Source organism: Bombina bombina, chromosome 2 (genome assembly GCF_027579735.1).
Source record: "Bombina bombina isolate aBomBom1 chromosome 2, aBomBom1.pri, whole genome shotgun sequence".
Taxonomy (NCBI): Eukaryota; Metazoa; Chordata; class Amphibia; order Anura; family Bombinatoridae; genus Bombina; species Bombina bombina.
Genome location: NC_069500.1, coordinates 236857139 through 236880314, shown reverse-complemented (window position 1 = coordinate 236880314; position 23176 = coordinate 236857139). Strand labels below are relative to the sequence as shown.

The 23176-nt window shown below is 34.6% G+C and overlaps 1 protein-coding gene across 1 annotated transcript in view; it reads left to right on the top strand.

Annotated features, from left to right (window-relative positions):
• The window catches only part of KIAA0825 (KIAA0825 ortholog), a 1109509-nt gene that overhangs the window by 491050 nt on the left and 595283 nt on the right, over positions 1-23176 (top strand). Inside the window, exon 17 of the mRNA XM_053701492.1 lies at positions 3841-4000. Coding sequence (XP_053557467.1) covers positions 3841-4000 — 160 coding nt within the window. The remainder of the gene's footprint in view (positions 1-3840; positions 4001-23176) is intronic.

The following is a 23176-nucleotide window of genomic DNA, read 5'->3' as shown; positions in this document are numbered from 1 at the left end:
AATTTTAGACAATACAGGGAGTGCAGAATTATTAGGCAAATGAGTATTTTGACCACATCATCCTCTTTATGCATGTTGTCTTACTCCAAGCTGTATAGGCTCAAAAGCCTACTACCAATTAAGCATATTAGGTGATGTGCATCTCTGTAATGAGAAGGGGTGTGGTCTAATGACATCAACACCCTATATCAGGTGTGCATAATTATTAGGCAACTTCATTTCCTTTGGCAAAATGGGTCAAAAGAAGGACTTGACAGGCTCAGAAAAGTCAAAAATAGTGAGATATCTTGCAGAGGGATGCAGCACTCTTAAAATTGCAAAGCTTCTGAAGCGTGATCATCGAACAATCAAGCGTTTCATTCAAAATAGTCAACAGGGTCGCAAGAAGCGTGTGGAAAAACCAAGGCGCAAAATAACTGCCCATGAACTGAGAAAAGTCAAGCGTGCAGCTGCCAAGATGCCACTTGCCACCAGTTTGGCCATATTTCAGAGCTGCAACATCACTGGAGTGCCCAAAAGCACAAGGTGTGCAATACACAAGCTGAAACGTCAAGACTGGGCCAAGAAATATCTCAAGACTGATTTTTCTAAGGTTTTATGGACTGATGAAATGAGAGTGAGTCTTGATGGGCCAGATGGATGGGCCCGTGGCTGGATTGGTAAAGGGCAGAGAGCTCCAGTCCGACTCAGACGCCAGCAAGGTGGAGGTGGAGTACTGGTTTGGGCTGGCATCATCAAAGATGAGCTTGTGGGGCCTTTTCGGGTTGAGGATGGAGTCAAGCTCAACTCCCAGTCCTACTGCCAGTTTCTGGAAGACACCTTCTTCAAGCAGTGGTACAGGAAGAAGTCTGCATCCTTCAAGAAAAACATGATTTTCATGCAGGACAATGCTCCATCACACGCGTCCAAGTACTCCACAGCATGGCTGGCAAGAAAGGGTATAAAAGAAGGAAATCTAATGACATGGCCTCCTTGTTCACCTGATCTGAACCCCATTGAGAACCTGTGGTCCATCATCAAATGTGAGATTTACAAGGAGGGAAAACAGTACACTCTCTGAACAGTGTCTGGGAGGCTGTGGTTGCTGCTGCACGCAATGTTGATGGTGAACAGATCAAAACACTGACAGAATCCATGGATGGCAGGCTTTTGAGTGTCCTTGCAAAGAAAGGTGGCTATATTGGTCACTGATTTGTTTTTGTTTTGTTTTTGAATGTCAGAAAATGTATATTTGTGAATGTTGAGATGTTATATTGGTTTCACTGGTAAAAATAAATAATTGAAATGGGTATATATTTGTTTTTTGTTAAGTTGCCTAATAATTATGCACAGTAATAGTCACCTGCACACACAGATATCCCCCTAAAATAGCTATAACTAAAAACAAACTAAAAACTACTTCCAAAACTATTCAGCTTTGATATTAATGAGTTTTTTGGGTTCATTGAGAACATGGTTGTTGTTCAATAATAAAATTAATCCTCAAAAATACAACTTGCCTAATAATTCTGCACTCCCTGTAATTAAGAGGTATGCTATTTGGGTATGCTTTTCCACAAAGGATACAAATAGGTAAATTGGATAATAGAAGCCTCTTAAAATTGTACACTTTATCGGAAAGTGAGAAAACTTCACAAATATTTTTAAAAACTCATATTTAAATAGTTTTTCTAATGTATCTATGAATATGGTAGCATTTTAAAGCAAATTTTCTCAGGATCTCCTAAAAGGCCTAGTTAATGAAAACATTCATGGTGGTCAATTGAGTTTTTTGTTTTTTTTTAAGTAGGCTTTGCAAATTTTATTTATTAAGTTTTAAAGGGATTTTCTTTTTTTACATGTAAGACTTTCCACACTTCATAATTACAGCATATTTTTAATGCATACTAATATGTATAGTTTTAGGTAAAATATTTACTCTGAAATGATGACCTTTAAAATATAGTTTGATTTCCTTCAAGTTGTCAAGCTTTGAAGTAACTTTGGCTTGTATGAAAATCCTGAGGTAAAGAAAATTAACAATGTGGCAGCTGTGCGATATGCCTGTCTTGTATACTACCTGAAGACATTACTATTCATTAAAATAACCTTCGCTTCAAAGTAACACCCGGGCTGTAAACAGTCAGCTTATATTGTAAAGAACATGCAGCCCAAAAAAGTAAAGAAACATCCGTCTTTGCAAAGTAATTTGTGTCGGTGAAGATTATTGTTTTTATCATAGTGACCCTGACTTGGCTGGCTGGGTGCATATACAGATTAAGATAAATGCAGTTATTCCTTGGTTGAGGTCTGCCTCTTTCAGGGCACATTCTCCCTAATGACATGATTGATAGGCTGTCCCAAATTCAGAGAGGACCTCATTTATCATAGTACTGACTGAATCCAATCATCTGCTTCACCTGCAAAGTGATGGACAGGAAAGGATACAATTCGGGTGATACACTCCTTTGTCTGAGAGCCCTCAACTTTTTCAATGTCAACCTAACAAAAAAAAAAATATTAGTAAGAATAATAATAAAAGAAACGTGATTTCTACCTGCCATGAAGAGAACAGTTGTACATTATTTGACACTTAAGTCTGTGATAAATCTTCTGTGTGTACAATCGTTAATTATATACCCACATAACATAATGACACAGTAGCAGTTTCTAAATCTCAAACAGCAAGATTACAGCTTGTAATATTTTAAGCTGTTGGCTCTCTTGGATACTTTAAAAGTATACAGTACCACCAAGTACATTCGCCTAGTGGCAGCTGCATGTCCTTCCAGGGAGCCTAGAGGTGAACAATAGATATAACCTTAGAGTCTAAACTAATTATGTCATTTTATAGATAATACCACAGAAAGAAAACAGTTACAGGGCAGTTTATTTTATAGTTAAAGTGAAATGTTCCATATATATATATATATATATATATATATATATATATATACATATATATATATATATATATATATATATATATATATATATATATATATTGATTGGAGTAGCCGTGTTAGTCCTTAGATTTAGATATCAAAATAAGAGTATTGCATTGAGCAATGATACTTTTTTTATTGGACTAACTATACATTTATAAGTTGACAAGCTTTCGGAAGAGTTCCTTCCTTTATCAAGTCTAAAGCAATAATGACCTATTCAATGGAATTTACAGATTATATCTTAAAACACAGAATAGCTAAGAAGACAGAAAGTTCAAATGATGACACAAACTATAAACATATTTTGCAAAGTTATAAAATCTTTTGTGTTCTGATTTTTTAAATAAAACACAAATTTTCATATACATTTATTTTATTTTTTAAACCTGTGTTGACCTTTTTTTTTCCAGCTCATTTTGTATAAACAAAGTGTAAATGAATTGTGGCAAATAGAAGGAAATGCTATTTAATTTAACTTGTGAGGACTGTTATGGCAACCCTTTTAACAAATTGTCTTTTCCCCTAATACTAGAAAGGTATTCTTAAATGTACAATGAGAGAGAAGTGGAGAAATATTCTATTATTCTAATGGCAGAAATACAAATTATTACCTGGTGGGTAGTTTCTACATATTGTCTCTACTGAATATTTTTCTTTTCAGTAGATAACAGTAATTTTGCCAGCAGTAACAATATATAGACATTTTCTGCTCTGAGAAAAACATAAATGAGCAAAGGGAGATGATAAATGTGTCCGTGTAAAGTGATGCTTGATCTGTAAAATCACACTGGCGTTTTATTTTTAGTAAACCTCCTGTGGGTATCATAGTATAAAATGATTCTAAACTGGTTATTAAACATTGTTTTATTGGAAATACAAAATGAGGTAACCTTTGTTTGTTTTTTTCTCCCAGTGACTTTGCAAATCAAGGAGAGAGTTCAGTTTCACAAAACCAAGACACCGGTCCTGAACTGACTGAGCAGAAAATAAACATAATGGTCCTGGATATCTGCCACAAACCAGGTGGCAACGAGTACCTGAGGCAAATTTATCACATCATCCAGCTCAATGAGGTAGGGAAGCTGGCTTTTGCCGAGCAATTAGGTGTGTACTGGGTTGAGGCAGCGTACGCTGGCAGCAAAGCGTTAGTCAAGGGGGTGGTAATACTTCTTAAAATCAATAGCAGGTTCAGCATTGAGCTATTATACAATCCAATGCTTTTGCTCTGTATTTGACTAATAAATTTTATGTTGCAAAAAAAAGTGGTATACTTTATTTACCACATAGTCCAACAGTAGTTTGCAAATAAGGAACTGATATGGCTAATCGTAATTTAAAATACTTAAAATGGGCAAATAAAGCAATTTTGAAATGGAATAATTTGCAAATAAAATACATTTATAGTATTATTTTTACACAATTTCCAGTAATTCTACACTTAAATGTAGGATATAATGCAGTTTACAGAAATGTCAAGTTTTAATGTAAAAGGAAAATAATTTTTTCTAGAAATGTAGTCTAAAATTTTGGAGATCAAATTTGCATAAAGCAAAAGAAAATAACTAATGCCCTGTTTTTTACCCAGTATGAACTGGGGTAGAAATTGTCAATCTTTATTTTTTCTCATATAATTAATTAAGTCACAGAATGCACGTTGAAGAACAAATATTTAAAATTAAAAAAAATTGTTGACGTTTTCTAGTATAGCTATAATGCCGTTCACAGCCTAAATTGCATTAACTACTAAACGCTTAAAATGTAATTGTTCTATCAGCTAATGAACCTTAGTAGGAATTACACAACAGATAGTGATGTATTTGTTTCCGTTTAACCCCTTGCTGAGCAGTTTCACAACCTTGTGATAGACATACTTACTTTAGTTGCAGTCATTGCATTTACACATCATATTATTTTCTGTTAGGTACCCACTCAAATCATCTCATTTTTTTTTTTCAACAGACCAAACATTTTTAGATGATACCATTAGTTTACAGAAGTACTATATTATGGAAACCACAACATTTGAAAATTACATTTTTTTATAGTGTACATAGTAAATAGCAACATAGTAATCATTTGCACGTGACAAAAGAAAAAATAGCATACATACTGTACATAATACAATAATTTGCTGATCTATAGGAGAAAATTTATTGTTGTAAATATAGTAGAGGTACAAATCCCCGAAATCCGGAATTCCAAAATCCAAATTTATTCTGAAATCCAAACTTTTTTAATTAAAGGGACAGTCTAGTCAAAATTAAACTTTCATGATTCAGATAGGGCATTCAAATTTAAACAACTTTCCAAATTACTTTTATTATCAAACTTGCTTTGTTCTCTTGGTATTCTTTGTTGAAAGCTAAATGAAAGAAAAAAATAGAAAGTAAAAGGAAGAAAGGGGGAGGGACAGGAGGGGAATGCTTCCAGGCCAGTCCCTAAATAGTTTGAAAGCACCATACCTCCGGCTGTTAAGTTGCTTGCAGATACGAACGTGTAGTCCTGATATTGTGGGGTAGAATATTATGGATCCAGGAGGTCATTTTAACAGCCATACATGTAGTGTGGGGATGTGATTGGACTTCCAATGTTTAGCTTTAAGAAAGCGAGCGCTATTAAAGTTGATTTGTTAAAGAGTTACTCTAATTTTACAGGGAAACTCTGGTTTCTATTTTAAAAGAGCTATTAATGGGGTCAGAGTAAAGGTTTCTCCTAGAAATTGTCATAAAATTTATCTCCCAAGAAAGGTAAGAAATTAATATAAAATAAAGTCAGGAAAAAATCTACAACTATAAAAGGGGGCACTACCAAACAAGGAGATCAAAAATAAAACAGGGTACAAATAAGGCTATGGCATCAGAAAGAATACACCACAATAAGTCCAAAAGTATCCAAATAGGTAATCAATGTGTCACTCTCTGTTACATCAGCTTGCAAATAGTAGAGGTTCTTTGGAGAGGAAACAAACAAACAGAGGCGCATACTACGGCAATATCACCAGGGTAAGGAGAGGTGAAAGAAGAAATAATACCACTCACTTGGAGTAAAGCACGCGATTGTGCGTACAAGGCAGGCCGAGACTCGTCTGACTCCAGCAACAGCTGTATCACGCTTCCAAACACCACACTGAGTTAATGAGCTGGCTCCTCTCTTCTACAAAAAGGGTAACAATCAATCAAACAACTCGTTACAATAATTGTTGTGTGTCTATATTATAACAAGTTGTTTGATTGTTACCCTTTTTGTAGAAGAGAGGCGTCTATGTACATACCCACCTCTCCTATTGGAGCATTTGCCTATAAAAAGTCTCAGCGGTAAATTGTAATAGTACAGCCTGATGAAACGGCTTTGATCTCTGAGAAACATGTTGCTGTGTTTTATTCAATAAATCATTTTTAGCCTTACCCCTGTTGTGTGATACATTGAGTGATCTTGGTATACATTTCTGTTTTGAGGGGCTAATAAGGGCCTATTAAAGTTTCCCAAAACCACCGATATAGAACAAATGTTGTGAGGCATTTTTCTTATTATCACCTGATGGCTGGATGGACACAGTGTGACTGATTTAAAAGAGAACAATTGCTGCTTTCAGAAAGTGGTCTCATGTTTCCAATGTATTGCGGGAGCAACATAAGAGGATATTCAGTGCCCTGATATTGTTCTATGCCTATGTCCCTGTCAGATGATCACTGTTAATATGGTCACCTGGGCATATGGTCCCTTCTTTAAAGTCCCCTAGTAGTTGGGTGAATGCAATTTCTTTTACTTGCCACTGGCCTTCTTACAGTTAATACATTAAGTAGGTTATTGCTCTTTTTATGGCTGTTTTTATCACCTACTGAAAAGGAGAGTCTGAGAACCCTTTTTGAAAAGAGAGGTCTCCAAAGTGAACTTTCATGTCCCTTTAAGTTATTAGAGAGATTAAAAGGTTCCCTTTGTCAATTTTAGAGACAGTCCTGAATTTGGGCATTCTGTCTGTAATGTTTTTTTTTTTGTTAGTATCAATCCTGTATTGGGTTAGTATGTTTCTAATTTTTTAAAGGGGTAAGCTATGTTGTCCCAGATTATCCTGAATTTGCGTGAGTGGGTTTTTCTGCCCCCTGACCCAGTCTGTAAATGACAAGAACCAACTTCACTTTCCACCAAATCAGCTGCAGCTACTACTCCAAACCAGCAGGAGTTGTTTTTATGTATCACGGTTTACATTTCCAGTAACAGCAGGAAGTGGTAGTTAACTTGTTTGCCTTGTGGAGATTGGCTAGCACGAAGCTGGTGGAGAAGAGTAGAATGTGTTTTTTCCACTTTTTACTGGGAACCGCTACTTGCTTTTACTGACCAGCAGAGTGACAGAGCTGGGTCAATTCTTAGTGGCTGCAGAGTGAGGCATGATAGTTCTTTTGCTCTGCATAGTGGTGATCAATTCCTTTCTGCTGCTGCTAAACAGGGATCGTCTCTGTTAGTTACAGTGTCTGCATAACTGGGGTAGTTCTATACTTATATACTATAGCAGTGCATAGGGGTGATCAGTGGCTCTATGCTGCTGCTACTCAGGAACCATCTGTGCCAAGCACAATGTGTGCAGATCATCTGTGCCAGATACCATATGTGCAGAGCTGGGGTAGCTCTATACTAATATGTGATAGCAAGGTTTTACAAATTGCATAGCCATAGTTCATAATATTGGGTTCCTGGCTACTAACTTTGGGCCAGAGTTGAAAGTAAAACTTTTGCGCATGAATATATATATATATATATATATATATATATATATATAATAAATAGAAAAATAGAGTCAGCACTATACCCATAGGTATTTTTACAAAATGTGTGCCCATCACCTATATATATATATATATATATGTGTGTGTGTGTACAAATAAAAAGTATTTTTTTTTCTATGTGAATAACAGTGTAATATAAAATATGCATAACACGCTTTGGGTTGTGTGATTTAGGTCTAATGCAGTGTCAGGTTAGCTCACATGAAGAATTAGTTATCTTAAGGCACGTTATGTCAATATTAAATATAAAATATTGTAAAAAAATATTAATAAGCCCTGGAAACCCAGAAGTCGGGAGGGTGAAGAGGTGCTTAAGTTTGCTGGATGGAGGGGTTGATGTTCAAATTCTTTGATCTCCACTTCCTTTAATTGGAAATTAAACACTTTAGGATGGTTATATTAAATGATACATTGTATATATAAAAAAAACTCTACAATATACTTTTTATTATTTATTTTTTCCCGTTTTCCTGTAATTCCGTTCTGAAATTGTGAGGATTTCCGTTCCTGCTAGAAATTGAAGTGCACATTCTAGTGACCTATTTATAAATGTCCCTAATTGGCTCCAGCAAGTTACAACATGGCAGCTCCCATTGCTTATTAGACATTAAAACTTTACACTTATTTTGTCACTATTTAAACAGCTAATGAAACTTTAAAAAATACATCTACATGTTATTCTTAGACTAATCTTTTCTTTGAATGCATCATTCTATCTAGCATTTATTGATAATCTATATTCTAATACGATACACACATTCAGCTGTGGGCATGTGTGATGTTTACGGGTGCATAGGCATATGGTCTTTAGCTCCATGCACAATAGAAGCGTTCACTGGTTCATAAAAACCCTTTAAGTCCTAAAAACCTCCAATACCCACTGTTTGAAAGGTAATTGCATGCTCTTGGGAGTTTAAAAATAAATCCCATATATAAGTTTTAATAGTCACGTGACCACTGTGGTAATAGTGATCTCCTGGCGTGAATAAATGTGCATTTATGCATAGAGGCTCATGTGAGCCCCTATTAGCAGATCAAAGTTACATAACTGTACCGAAAGCCACTTATTTATGTGTGGATAACCCCTTATTTTTACTATAAAGTTTATGGGGGGGGGGGAATACACACACTATTGTTTAATTTTAAATAAAAAGTGCATGGGTTATATGAAGCGTCCGTCTGTATGATCTGTGCACAAACATTCAAATTCACACTTTCTTATTGGTCCAATTGTGGTGCCATAAACTAAATCATTTTTAAAACGATACACACATTCAGTTGTGGGAATGTGTGGCGTTTAGATATGGGTGCAAAGGCATATGGACTTTAGCCCCATGCACATAAGAAGCGTTCACTGGCTCATTGTTGCTAATACCAATGTTTATACCAGTGCTTCGGTATAAAATTAAATTGTAGTGAGATGTCACTCTCCTAAACTAATAAAATGACTGAAACCACTTACAGTGGGAACACTATGGCAGTCTATGTGTTAAAAATGCACCCCCCCCCCAAGCTATAAAAAGTAAAAATACAGAAAAAAAATAAACAAAGCTATCCAAAATAATAAAATTAAACCTAAACTATTACCCCTATAAAAATAAAAAATAAATAAACCCATAATCTAATACTAAACTACCAATAGCCCTTAAAAGGGCTTTTTGTAGGGCATTGCCCTAAGTTAAACAGCTCTTTTACATTAAAAATAGTCCCCCCCCCCTAATAGTAAAACCCCCCCACCCACCAAACCCCCAAAAATAAAAATAAAAACTAACACTAATAAACCTAAATTACCCATTGCCCCTAAAGGTGCATTTGTATGGGTATTGCCCTTAAAAGGGCATTCAGCTCTTTTTCACTGCCCTTTTTGAAATTGCCCAATTAACCCTAATCTAAAAAAACAAAACTCCCCCAAAAATTTAAAAAAAACCCCTAACATTAAAGCCCCAAATAGGTACTTACGGTTTCAGAAGTCCGGCAGAGAAGGTCTTCTTCCAGGCGTGTCCATCATCTTCATCCACAGCTAAGGCGGAGCGGAGGTCCGGAGCGGTCTTCCCAGATGTGGCGATCCTCGGTGGTGGTCATCTGTGGCGGTGGCGACGACGGTCCTCGGTGTTGGCGGTCCTCGGCGGCATGGAGGCTCCTCTTCATCCAATGTCCGTCGTATACTGAATATTGAATGCAAGGTACCGCAATCAATTTGGGGTATCTTGCCTTCCTATTGGCTGAATTTTTCAAAACAGCCAATAGGATTAGAGCTACTGAAATCCTATTGGCTGTTCAAATCAGCCAATAAGATTTCAGTAACTCTCATCCTATTGGCTGATTTTGAAAATTTCAGCCAATAGGAATGCAAGGTACCCCAATAAATATGGGGTACCTTGAATTCAATCTTCAGGGTGTGGCGGACGAACGCATGAAAAGGAACCTCCACGTCTTCTCCAAGGATCGCCACATCTCGGAAGACCGATCTGGACCTCCGCTCCGCGCCGCCTTTGCTGTAGATGAAGATGACGGATCCATCTGGAAGAAGACCTCCGCCGGACTTCTGAAACCGTGAGTACCTATTTGGGGCTTTAGCGTTGGTTTATTTTTTTTATTTTTTGTTTTTTTAGATTAGGGTTTATTGGGCAATTTGCAAAAGAGCTGATTGCCCTTTTAAGGGCAGTGAAAAGGATCTGAATGCCCATATAAATGCCCCTTTAGGAGCAATAGGTAGTTTAGGCTTATTAGTTATTTTGGGGGGGGGTTACTGTTAGGGGGGACTTTGTTTATTTTTAATGTAAAAAAGCTGATTTCTTTAGGGCAATGCCCTACAAAAAGCCCTTTTAAGGGCTATTGGTAGTTTATTCTTAGATTAGGGGGTGTTTTTATTTGGAGGGGGCTTTTTTCTTTTCATAGGGATTAGGTTTAAATTTTTTATTTTGGATTATTTTTTTGTAATGTTAGCATTTTTTTATTTTCTGTAATTTTAGATTAATGTAATGTATTTTTTATTTTATTTTAATTGTAATGTAGTATTTTTTTATGTAATTAAGGGGTTAATTTAGGGGGTGTTAGGTTAGGGGACTTAGTCATTAAAATATTTTTTTGTGTTGTGGGGGTTGGCGGTTCAGGAGTTAATAGGTAAAATAGATTTAATGTGTTGTGGAGGGTTGGCGGTTTAATATATGTATTCGGTAGTTTGCGATGTCGTGGTTGTCAGATTTAGCAGTTACATTTATTTTTTTTTTGTAATGCTCCGTTTGCCTTCGCTGCATCCCGGGAGATTCCAAAAATGGCAGGGTGGTGAAAGAATCGCGCTGCCAACATTCCTTTGAGGATGCAAGCGCAACTGGCGACTGTTGCGTTACAAACGCAATTATAGTATAAATAATGGTTTAACTATGCTTCTCCTTTTGAAACCCTTTGTAATACTACTCATATATTTCTCTGCTTCTGTATCACTAACCTTAGCCCTTACATGTTTTCTCTTCTGGGACTTTAAAACTAAAAATAACTTTTCTAACTATTATCTTTCTTATATGCTGTTTGTTTCTCTACATCGGCTCAGCAAGCTCAGCTTTCCTGCCTGTGCTTATGTACTAAGCTCTTGCAGGGGAAAGAAATAAGTTACCACCTCCCTCACCACAATGATACCTGAATACTGAGCACAAAATAATCCCCTATGTTCTGGAATCTGTGACCTTATCTAGCAAAATATGGTTGACTTTTATAAGTTTCACTTTCTAGTGTTTTTATGTTGTTGATATTTAGGTTTAAAAATAAATGAAATAAATAAGCAATATAACTGAACTACTGGATCCAGGGACAATATTGGATGGGCTGATCGTTCCCCATACTATATTCATTCAATATTTTTCACATACATACTTAAGCAAGTATTCCTAGTATTCTTGTTCTGCCTACAGAAATAATTGATACAGGTACACATCCCTAAATCCGTCATTCCAAAATCTATAATTATTACAAAAATACAGACTTTTTTTTTTTTTTTTTTTTTTAAACATAACTAAAAATGACACATAGTTTCTCTCTCTGTGTATTTGTTTTTTTTTGTGTTCTGAAATGCAAATCATAGCCTATATTTATTTAAAACAATAACTGTTACCGTTCTAAACATACTATCTTCCTAATGGTACTATGATTACAAAAGCGTTAACAATTATATAAAACTACCTTTATATTGTTTGTATAAGCTGTATTCTGAAGAAAAATTTCAGTTCCACACTCCGTATATATAAAAACAGTCTTATATTTCCAAAACATTTTTTAAAAATGAACTTTAAAGATTAGTGACAGCCTGCCACATTTGTAGAGAGGAAAGCACAGGACACGGGCTTACGCGTTTCGGCAGATTGCCCTAATCATAGCTGTATTATGACATGCAAATATAGCCTAAATGACAAAAGATATTGTTGTTTACCCCTCTCTTAGCTGTCCTATTTTATAGCTGCAAATATACAAATATTCCAAAATCCAAACTATTAAGAAATCCAAACCATTTCCAGTCTCAGGAGGTTTGGATATATATATATATGTGAGTGGTATGTTCGTCCACCTTCCAGCAAATTTGCCGCAATACCTGTTGAATCAACTGGTAATGCTACCTCATTATTCCCTCTAATTGTCCTCAACAGAGTCTTGTATAGGTAAGTTTTTCCACTACCACCTGGACCATCAAGGAAATAACATCTTTGTGGTAAACTGTCATTTTCCGATGCAGCAATGATTTCTTTAAAACTTTCTCTTTGAAGGTCATTACAAGATGCCTTCATTTGACCTCCAGTATAACTTTCAAAAGAAGCATCATAGAGATCTCTGGGATTTTCAGGTAAATTGTTTGGTGGATTTGGTAGACCAAAATCTTGACAATTTTTACCTTGAACAATTAATATATCCTGAATATCTCTAAGTGCATAATTTAAACAATTTTGACACTCTGGTGTGTGACCTGGAAGTCTTGAAAAGTCTTCAAAAAAAATTTCTTTGTACTTTTCAAAAAGCTCTTTAGAATTTGGTGGAGATGCTAAAGCACAAATATGAGCAAAAAGCTCTCTAAGCAGTTGAAGCATCATTTCAGTTGCAGCTTCATGAAGAGTTAAATCCCAAGATTGATCATCTTCAAAAAGACAATGTTTTTGAGCCGCTTCTTTAAATGTGTGAAATTGAACACCATCAACTGTACGAATATCTTCAAAAGAAGTTGCTCCTTTAACATGAAGTAAAAGCAAGCGTAAAAAAAATCAACATCTGAAATTAAACTTACAGAGTACATACGACCAATAGTGTTATTTGCTCGATCTTGTACTCTTTTTTTCCATGTTGTTGTCTTTTGTTGGAAAACAAAATGCTGAGGTATATCAGTGTAAAGATATGCATGAGCTGACAAATCTTCTTTGTTTAATTTAAACCAAGCAGTCAAAGTTGTGTCTCTATAATGTGTTCTTTCTACTGTAGTTTCAATATTGTCTTCAGTAAAATAATACTGACTGTTCTCCAGGAAGGTGAACTTGTAATCGCACAATCGTATGTGATTTATAAATATATTTAAATATGTACTTTACACTTTTTATAGAAGCACAGCTTTCAATATTAATATGGCAGTTGTATTTTAATGTCAAGTATGGGTTGTATGGTACAACCCAAGAGTTATCTATTTTTTTACCATTTATTTCAATTGAAAGACTTTTTTGCTTCTCTTGTAATGTGGATAACCATCTACATTGATTAAAGTTTCTTCTTGGATAGATTTAGGAAATTGCTTAGAGAAAACCCCATCAACCATACATGGAGATCTTAGATTATGCTCCCCACAGGGCCCATGTATCATGTGTTTGGTAACAATTGCATGTAATCGTGGATTGACTTCAATGTCAGGTATTTCAGCACAAATAAAGCTATCAACAACTTGTGCATTTTTAGGATTATCTTGTGCCCATAATATAAGCAAAATATGTGCATGAGGTAATCCACATTTTTGAAATTCAATTACATGAACTTTGGCTGCTGGTTTACCCAAAACATGTTTCTTTGTGATATGATCAAGAAGTTCTAAATGAAAAACTCTTGCCAGTAAATCAGGTCAAAATTCAACTGCTTGACCTTTTTTCAGATTTAAAACAATTTGACCATTTAGGGTTACATGTCATAGTTATAAAAAAAATCAGGCTTCCCATACTTTCTTGCAATAGCCATGGCATCTTGGCAATTCTGTACCAAGTTTCTGGGACTACCTTGGAATGTAGATGGAAGTATAACTGCTTTGTCTGGAAGGAAGCCCTGCTCTGCAGCTACATTTTGAAGATGGTCCATGAGACCTGTATACAACCCTTAATTTTGACTGATTTTGTCTTACATAGTCTTACATAGTTTAAACGATTACCTTCTGCTTTAACATATGCATCTACAAAGTACTGCTGAGCCAGCACTCAAAAATGGGTTAAACTAGTGACGGGTGGAAAGTATATACCCATAAAATTGCATTTGTGTGACCCTTTCTCTTGGCCTTGCTAAGAATTGAGTTTCCACTAACAGTAGTAGGGTTATAATAAAGTTTCATTTTAGGTGACCAACTTTCATCCCCAAAAGGGAAAAGAAGTGGATACAACATTGGTTCCAAATTTGGATCTAAAATACTTATACTTTCTGGGTTTTTTTTTTTATTGTTTGTACTTCGACAATGAATAATAAGATCTCGCTCAAGAGGAGGTACACCATCTGCATTTTGGAAAATGTTAGCTACCTCATTACACCGAGGAGCATTATATCTACATTATTATATCTATATTGATCGTTTTTGCGATCTTGTACTATTACCATGGTCACAGTTGCAAGTGTAACACCATTTCGAGACGTAACTTCTAAACATTCTTGTTCTACTTCATATAACATTTTACATGCTTATGCAAAAGGATTGTTTAAAGCCATAAAATAACTCAACTCACTCATTAATTCAGGGTTGCAATTTGTATTTTCATCAATCTTAAGGCGCTGTTGTGCAGCTTCATCTGGATCAAGAATATACAGTTGTGCAAACTTTCTATTATCCTCATTATCTGAAAAGTAAGAAGATATACAGAGGGCGACTCCTAGTGTGGAATTAGTAAGCAGAGTGTGAACCCACCAGCTTTACCCTTCAGAGATATACTCACAAAGTATAGAGCACACTGTAGTGCTAATGAAGCAAGCTGGGTATATTAAAAGTGGCCCAGCGCACATACCACTCCGGTGAAAGATGGTCCAATGTATTCAGAAGGTTCAGATAAAAAATTCAGGAGACTCCAGATATATATAAAAAACACTTTATATAAAAATATAACAGTGTACAATAAAAATCAGTAGAATTCGCTACGCGTTTCTCAGAGCTACCACTCTGTTTCCTCAGGCAAGTTATACTGATCTAAAACTGAAGTCTCCTATTTATACATCCTCAAATAAATTAAAACATTGGTCACACCCAATTTACCAATTACTTATGCAAATGTTGCTATGGTGACCTTCACAATACAAACTGACTTTTCTTGATACCAGTATGTGAATATATAACTCATTGTATGCATAGATCTACTTTAACATATACAGCTAGTATCAAAACAAGTATATAGCAGATATTACAATATATCTCATAAACATTTCGGAAGAAAACATATATAGTATGCACAATAGTGTTTCAGCAAAAAAACAAATACAGCACTCATATAGTTGGTTCATTAAATTTTCAGCAATCTCTCTTTATGAAAGTGAATGCACTATTTATTTCTATTTTATATGGTTAATAACTTCTTTATTTCCTGAGGATTTCTTTCCTCCCCTTTGTTCATAGTAGAAAGTCTAATTTATTTATTAATTAAAAGCATTAGCTAGTTTGTTTATATCATATATAAAGCTGTCAGCTTGTGGGTGTGTGTCATTAGCCTATCTCACACTTCCATATGTGTGGGTAATGGCTAGTGGGCGTGTATCATTTATCGCCGGTCTTTAAATACAATTCCTCAACTTTCTTCCTAATATATTCTTACCCCTTTTGACATGATCTCCTACAATAAACTGTTTAAATGTTATCTGAATTGTTGTATTGTGCATATCATAAGCTGATTTTATGAAGGGCTATGTCTATTTGTTTAAAGCTCCCTCTCTGATTTCACAATGTCCAATGTGTAGGTGATAATCCGTGGGCGTGTAGCATAAACCAATCACGCGTCACTATGTGTGTGAATCCCAGCTTATAGGCGTGTGTTTTCTATCGTTAAAAAAAAAAAAATAAATAAATCAACTATTGTCTATTTATTTTTTTGGGATATGAACTGCTTTGCTATTATGATATATTTATATATAACCCTATGGCTATGTTCGAGATAGCATCAGCCAATTTGTGTAGCCCTTTGGTATTACTGCTCTGTGAAAGCATATCCTATCCTCACAGTATTCGTCAATTTTTACTGAATCATAACATTCAAAATAATGCCAGTCTCGTAATCATTGCGCTTCAATCGAATAGATGCATATACTCATATATTTTTATATATTGGTAACCTGTATAATGTATATAAATAAAACTATATATATATATAAAAAAATATGAATTATAGTCTTCCATTTTTTGTGTGTGCTTTCTGTGCCCTAGTGAATAAATTAATAAATTGTTCTATATGAAAAGACATGTGAAAAAACATATAGAGGAAAATTATGGTTACTATATGCTATAAATAGTGATAATTAGTGAATTCTATGTGTGACTAGTGTTAAGTACTCTAACTATATCTTATTTTATGTAAATAAATATATATAAATAGATGTGCTATTATAAAAACCTATGTGACTAGAGTAATAATATATAAATAATATAACTATAATAATATTATGTGTATGACCATGAATATATCAATTCCTATGTGACTCATATGATTAAATGTGTATAGTGTGACAATGTTAAGTGTTTATAATTAATATAATAAATACTCTATGTGTATGAATATAGACAAATTGTATGTTTATAGTATTCTAAATATACATATCTCCATTAATGTGATTAAATGTGTTTTATAGTGATATGATGCTTGAATGATTGTAAGATGGATAGTAAATACTGAATATATTTTCAAGATGAAACATTACTGGTATATTAAGATATTTACTGGGTGGTGACCTCAGGTGATCTATACTTACATTCCTTCTAAATAATATATATCAATATCAATGAGGATATGATCCATTATATACACATTAATATTAAGTGCACTACTAATGTGAGAGAACAGATATGAAGCTTGTATAACAGAACCCTTAAATTAAAAGATAGAATGAACTGAATGTTTGTACTGGATTGATCTAAAAGGCTGCTGTATCAATTACTTCATTGAGGCCTTCTGGATGTAAAGATGAAAATCTATAGATCCAGAAGGTCTCCCTTTGACGAAGTTTAATCATTCTATTTTGGGAATTACTAGCAGTCACTACCTCAAGTGGGGTTATCTTCATAAGGCATTTGTTAGTGCCATGTGATGCTGTATGATGTCTAGAAGTACTGTATTTATCTAATCCTTTCACAATGCATCTGAGATGTTCAGACCATCTCTGTCTTATCATCCTGCAGGTGCGGCCTATATAATGTAGGCCACAGATGCAGGTGATACAATAGACCACATAAGTAGAACTGCATGTTATTTTTTGTGTTAATGTAAAAGTTTCCCCTGTGTTATTTACTTTGATACTCTTTTGTCCATTGATGGTATATTTACACATACTGCATCTATTTTTGTGACATCTGAAAAAGCCTATTTTTGCACCTTGAGTGCTATCTTGTATGTTTCCTCTATTGAATGGTGCATTTGTTTCCCTTTTGCACATCACTATCTTACTAGGTGCAAGTTTTTCCTTTATTGTTGGGGCTCTCCTAAAAGTGCATATTGGTTTCTCCCCTAAAATGGATCGCAGAACAGGGTCTTTCTTTAATAGTGTCCAATGTTTAGATAAGATCTTTCTAATCTCCCTATGGTTGTCGTTATATCTCGTAATGAATGTTGATTCATATCCTGAATCAAATGTAGATTCTTTCTTCTTTTTACTAGTGAATAATTCATGCCTATTTTGGGCACGTGCCCTATGGTAACTATGTTCAATGAGAGATGCAGGGTAATGTTTTTCTTTAAAACGATCTATGAGGGTCTGGCTTTGGATATCAAATGTATTGATATCTGTACAATTTCTTCGAATTCTTCGAAACTGACTGTATGGTATGTTTATTTTCCAACTGGAGTAATGGTTACTGTGATAGTCTAGTAAATTGTTGCTATCGACTGTTTTGAAAAAAGTGCATGATTCCACCTTATCATCTATGCCCCACATTAGGGAAACATCCAAAAAATCAATTTTATCTATTTGTACGTTCCATGTGAACTTAATCCCCATATTATTCATATTTAATTCATTCTGAAAGGCTGTCAGAGAATCCAATGGACCCTTCCATAAAAAAAGCAGATCATCTATATAACGGCCATAGAAGACCAGATTTTGCTCCCAGTTAGAATCATAGATGTAAATTGATTCAAAATAACCCATGAATAGGTTTGCGAAACTGGGAGCAAATCTGGTCCCCATGGCCGTCCCTTTAATTTGTATATAAAAGTTATCTAAAAACTGAAAATAATTATGGGTCAAAATAAAATTGATGAGTTCTAATATGTAATTTTTTTGAAGGTCCGACATATATATGTCTTCACTTAGAAAATAATCTATTGATTTTAACCCTATGTTATGTGCAATATTTGAATAAAGCGAAGTGACATCACAAGAGACCCAATACAAATTTTCTTCTTTTTTGATGTTAGAAAGTTTGATTAATAGATCAGTAGTGTCTCTAATGTAGGACCTCAGTTGTGATACATATTTTTGAAGATAAAAATCAATATAAGAAGATAGATTGTCAGTGATACTATTCATTCCTGCAATGATAGGCCTACCGGGTGGGTTATTTAGTTGTTTATGTATTTTGGGTAGGTGATAATAATAAGGTATGTTCGGACTTTTGGGAATCAAATATGTTTTTTCTTTTTTATTCAAAATGCCATTTGTATGTCCAAAATTAATCAATGTTATTAACTCTTTTGAAAAGTTGTCTGTGGGATCTTTTTCTAATTTATTATAATATTCTTTGTCAAGAACTATTCTGTATGCTTCATTGATATAATCCAGGTAGTTTTGGATCACTATCCCCCCGCCTTTGTCCGCCTGGCGGATGACTATGTTCTTATCTCTAGTAAGTTCCAAAAGGGCTTTCTTTTCATTGGGCCAAATATTACTATGATTGCTGTTGCGGATGGGAAGTTTTTCCAAATCTTCTAACACTAGACTTTGAAAAATATCAAGATATGCTGTATCCTCTCCTTTTGGATTGAATGAAGATGGTGGTGCAAAATTTGTGTGAATCACTCCCTCAAAAAGTTGTTCTGATAGATCTTCAGGATCAACATATATTACTGTAGTATTCCTACATGTTGGCATGTTATCTGTGAGAATGGGGATACCTATATTTCTATTTGTTTGAAGTGATTTTTTTGCAAAATATCGTTGTAATGATAACTTTCTCGTGAATTTATTTAAATCCACATATATTTCAAACATCCTATGTGGATTTGAGGGGCAAAAACTTAAACCCTTACCCAAAATTCTTATTTGGTCATTAGTGAGAATTTTGTCGGATAGATTGAAAATACCTTTACTTAATTGCTGTAACTTTTCTTCCTGGGAGGCAATTCCCCTTCCCCTCCGTCCCCGTTTGTGTGTGTTCTTTTGGTTTTTCCTGGTTGTTGATAAGGTGTATTTTGCCCTTCCCTTCTCCATAGAGGTGCTAGGGGAATACGTTCCTCTAAAAAAGGAGGGGGATTCTGTGGTAATTGTGAATTGTGTGTCTGTAAATTATCCCTATTGTTAATGTGTTGATCTTCATATGTCCTATTATTGTTATTGGCGTTTACTCCATGGGTCCTTGGTGTTTCTGCTACATAATCCCTAGCTTGGTGTGTTCTATTATGATGTTGATTATCTCTATAATCCGATGAATGATTATCTCTATATTGATTATAAGTGGGTTTATATGTAGAATAGTGATGTGGCTGCTCTCTATAATGAGAGCTAGTGTTCTGTCTATTTTTATCTTGTTGGTCTCTTTGGTCTCTTTGATTGAAGTGTTGTCTATCATATTGTGTGTAATTTTGATCATTAAGTGGTGTGAACCTATTTGAAATGGGTATCTGATAAGGTTGTTGTTCTCTATGTTCTCTAAAATCTGTGTATGCCGTGTTAGTTTTATTATTTTTTTGTTGTTGAGACTGGGTATTAGAATAATGTCTATTTCCCATGTATTGGGGTCTATTAGAATAGTTTTGGTTTCTAAATCTATTTCTATTGTGATGTGTCACTTTAGTCCAAGTAGATTCATCTGGTTCTTTGTTCTCCTTCTTATTATAGGTATAAACTGTTCCCTTTGTATAATCCTCATCATCCCTTTCTTTTTTCTTATTTTTTTTAAAAATAATTTCATCTTGATATTCATCAGTAGCTTTGATAGTTCTCTCATTGAGTGCTGAATACTCAGAATGATCTTTAAATTGTTCAAGTGATTTTTGGATATTTTCAATTTTTGAGGCTATTTCCTCTGCTAATGTTTCTCTATGGGAAATCAAAATGTCTATTAGATTAAAGGAACAGCTGTCCAGAGCTGAATACCATTTGTTAAGTAATGTGTCATCTTCTTTAAATGAACAACTTTTCAGTAGTCTTAAACCTCTTGGTATTTGTTTTTTGTCTCTATAATATTTCAATGAGTCCAGGTCCCACCAATGTCTATGTTCAGTCTTGATTAATTCTTCCAACTGAGAAAATAATTGTTTAATAGACATTGCACCAGTGTGATCTGTACTCATAGAATTGACATTTGGTTGATATATAGATCTCTTGTTGGCCCTTTCTTTTAGAGATAACATATTCTTATCTATCTATATATATAACAAAAATATACAGTGACCTCTTAGATAGATGATCTCTTAGAAAAAAGAACAGATAGTAAAATACTAAACCCAATACATAAATATTACTTAAATATGTATATGGTACCTGTAACTGGTATTATAAACAGATATAAATATAGATCAGCAGTGACCTCTAGATAAATAAACCAATATTCAATGCCAATGCATGAATACAGCTAAAATAAATATATGATACCTGTGGCTTGTATTATAAATGCAGCATTAGCCAAGACAAAGAACAAAAGAAAGTCCAAAAGAAAGTCCAAAGATGATAGTAAATCCGTTTGTGTGTTGATGATCCAATGATTTATTGCAAAGTTGTTGAGCAGCTCCTTTCAAATGAAATCCTCTACCAGAATTCACTAGACAAATGAAACAAAAAAAGAAAGGGCGCCTCCTAGTGTAGCCAGTATATATAAGGATAAATAGAATGAGATATAGATTTTGTACTCACATGTAGTGAAGGCAAAGATAATGCCTAGATAAGCAGTCTGGAAACTTATCAGTGTCCCAGTTGACTGTGCATTAGAATGCTAGGGCAGCTCCTCTTAGTAGATTTCCAAAATCATCTGAAAAGTAAGAAGATATACAGAGGGCGACTCCTAGTGTGGAATTAGTAAGCAGAGTGTGAACCCACCAGCTTTACCCTTCAGAGATATACTCACAAAGTATAGAGCACACTGTAGTGCTAATGAAGCAAGCTGGGTATATTAAAAGTGGCCCAGCGCACATACCACTCCGGTGAAAGATGGTCCAATGTATTCAGAAGGTTCAGATAAAAAATTCAGGAGACTCCAGATATATATAAAAAACACTTTATATAAAAATATAACAGTGTACAATAAAAATCAGTAGAATTCGCTACGCGTTTCTCAGAGCTACCACTCTGTTTCCTCAGGCAAGTTATACTGATCTAAAACTGAAGTCTCCTATTTATACATCCTCAAATAAATTAAAACATTGGTCACACCCAATTTACCAATTACTTATGCAAATGTTGCTATGGTGACCTTCACAATACAAACTGACTTTTCTTGATACCAGTATGTGAATATATAACTCATTGTATGCATAGATCTACTTTAACATATACAGCTAGTATCAAAACAAGTATATAGCAGATATTACAATATATCTCATAAACATTTCGGAAGAAAACATATATAGTATGCACAATAGTGTTTCAGCAAAAAAACAAATACAGCACTCATATAGTTGGTTCATTAAATTTTCAGCAATCTCTCTTTATGAAAGTGAATGCACTATTTATTTCTATTTTATATGGTTAATAACTTCTTTATTTCCTGAGGATTTCTTTCCTCCCCTTTGTTCATAGTAGAAAGTCTAATTTATTTATTAATTAAAAGCATTAGCTAGTTTGTTTATATCATATATAAAGCTGTCAGCTTGTGGGTGTGTGTCATTAGCCTATCTCACACTTCCGATAAATGATACACGCCCACTAGCCATTACCCACACATATGGAAGTGTGAGATAGGCTAATGACACACACCCACAAGCTGACAGCTTTATATATGATATAAACAAACTAGCTAATGCTTTTAATTAATAAATAAATTAGACTTTCTACTATGAACAAAGGGGAGGAAAGAAATCCTCAGGAAATAAAGAAGTTATTAACCATATAAAATAGAAATAAATAGTGCATTCACTTTCATAAAGAGAGATTGCTGAAAATTTAATGAACCAACTATATGAGTGCTGTATTTGTTTTTTTGCTGAAACACTATTGTGCATACTATATATGTTTTCTTCCGAAATGTTTATGAGATATATTGTAATATCTGCTATATACTTGTTTTGATACTAGCTGTATATGTTAAAGTAGATCTATGCATACAATGAGTTATATATTCACATACTGGTATCAAGAAAAGTCAGTTTGTATTGTGAAGGTCACCATAGCAACATTTGCATAAGTAATTGGTAAATTGGGTGTGACCAATGTTTTAATTTATTTGAGGATGTATAAATAGGAGACTTCAGTTTTAGATCAGTATAACTTGCCTGAGGAAACAGAGTGGTAGCTCTGAGAAACGCGTAGCGAATTCTACTGATTTTTATTGTACACTGTTATATTTTTATATAAAGTGTTTTTTATATATATCTGGAGTCTCCTGAATTTTTTATCTGAACCTTCTGAATACATTGGACCATCTTTCACCGGAGTGGTATGTGCGCTGGGCCACTTTTAATATACCCAGCTTGCTTCATTAGCACTACAGTGTGCTCTATACTTTGTGAGTATATCTCTGAAGGGTAAAGCTGGTGGGTTCACACTCTGCTTACTAATTCCACACTAGGAGTCGCCCTCTGTATATCTTCTTACTTTTCAGATGATTTTGGAAATCTACTAAGAGGAGCTGCCCTAGCATTCTAATGCACAGTCAACTGGGACACTGATAAGTTTCCAGACTGCTTA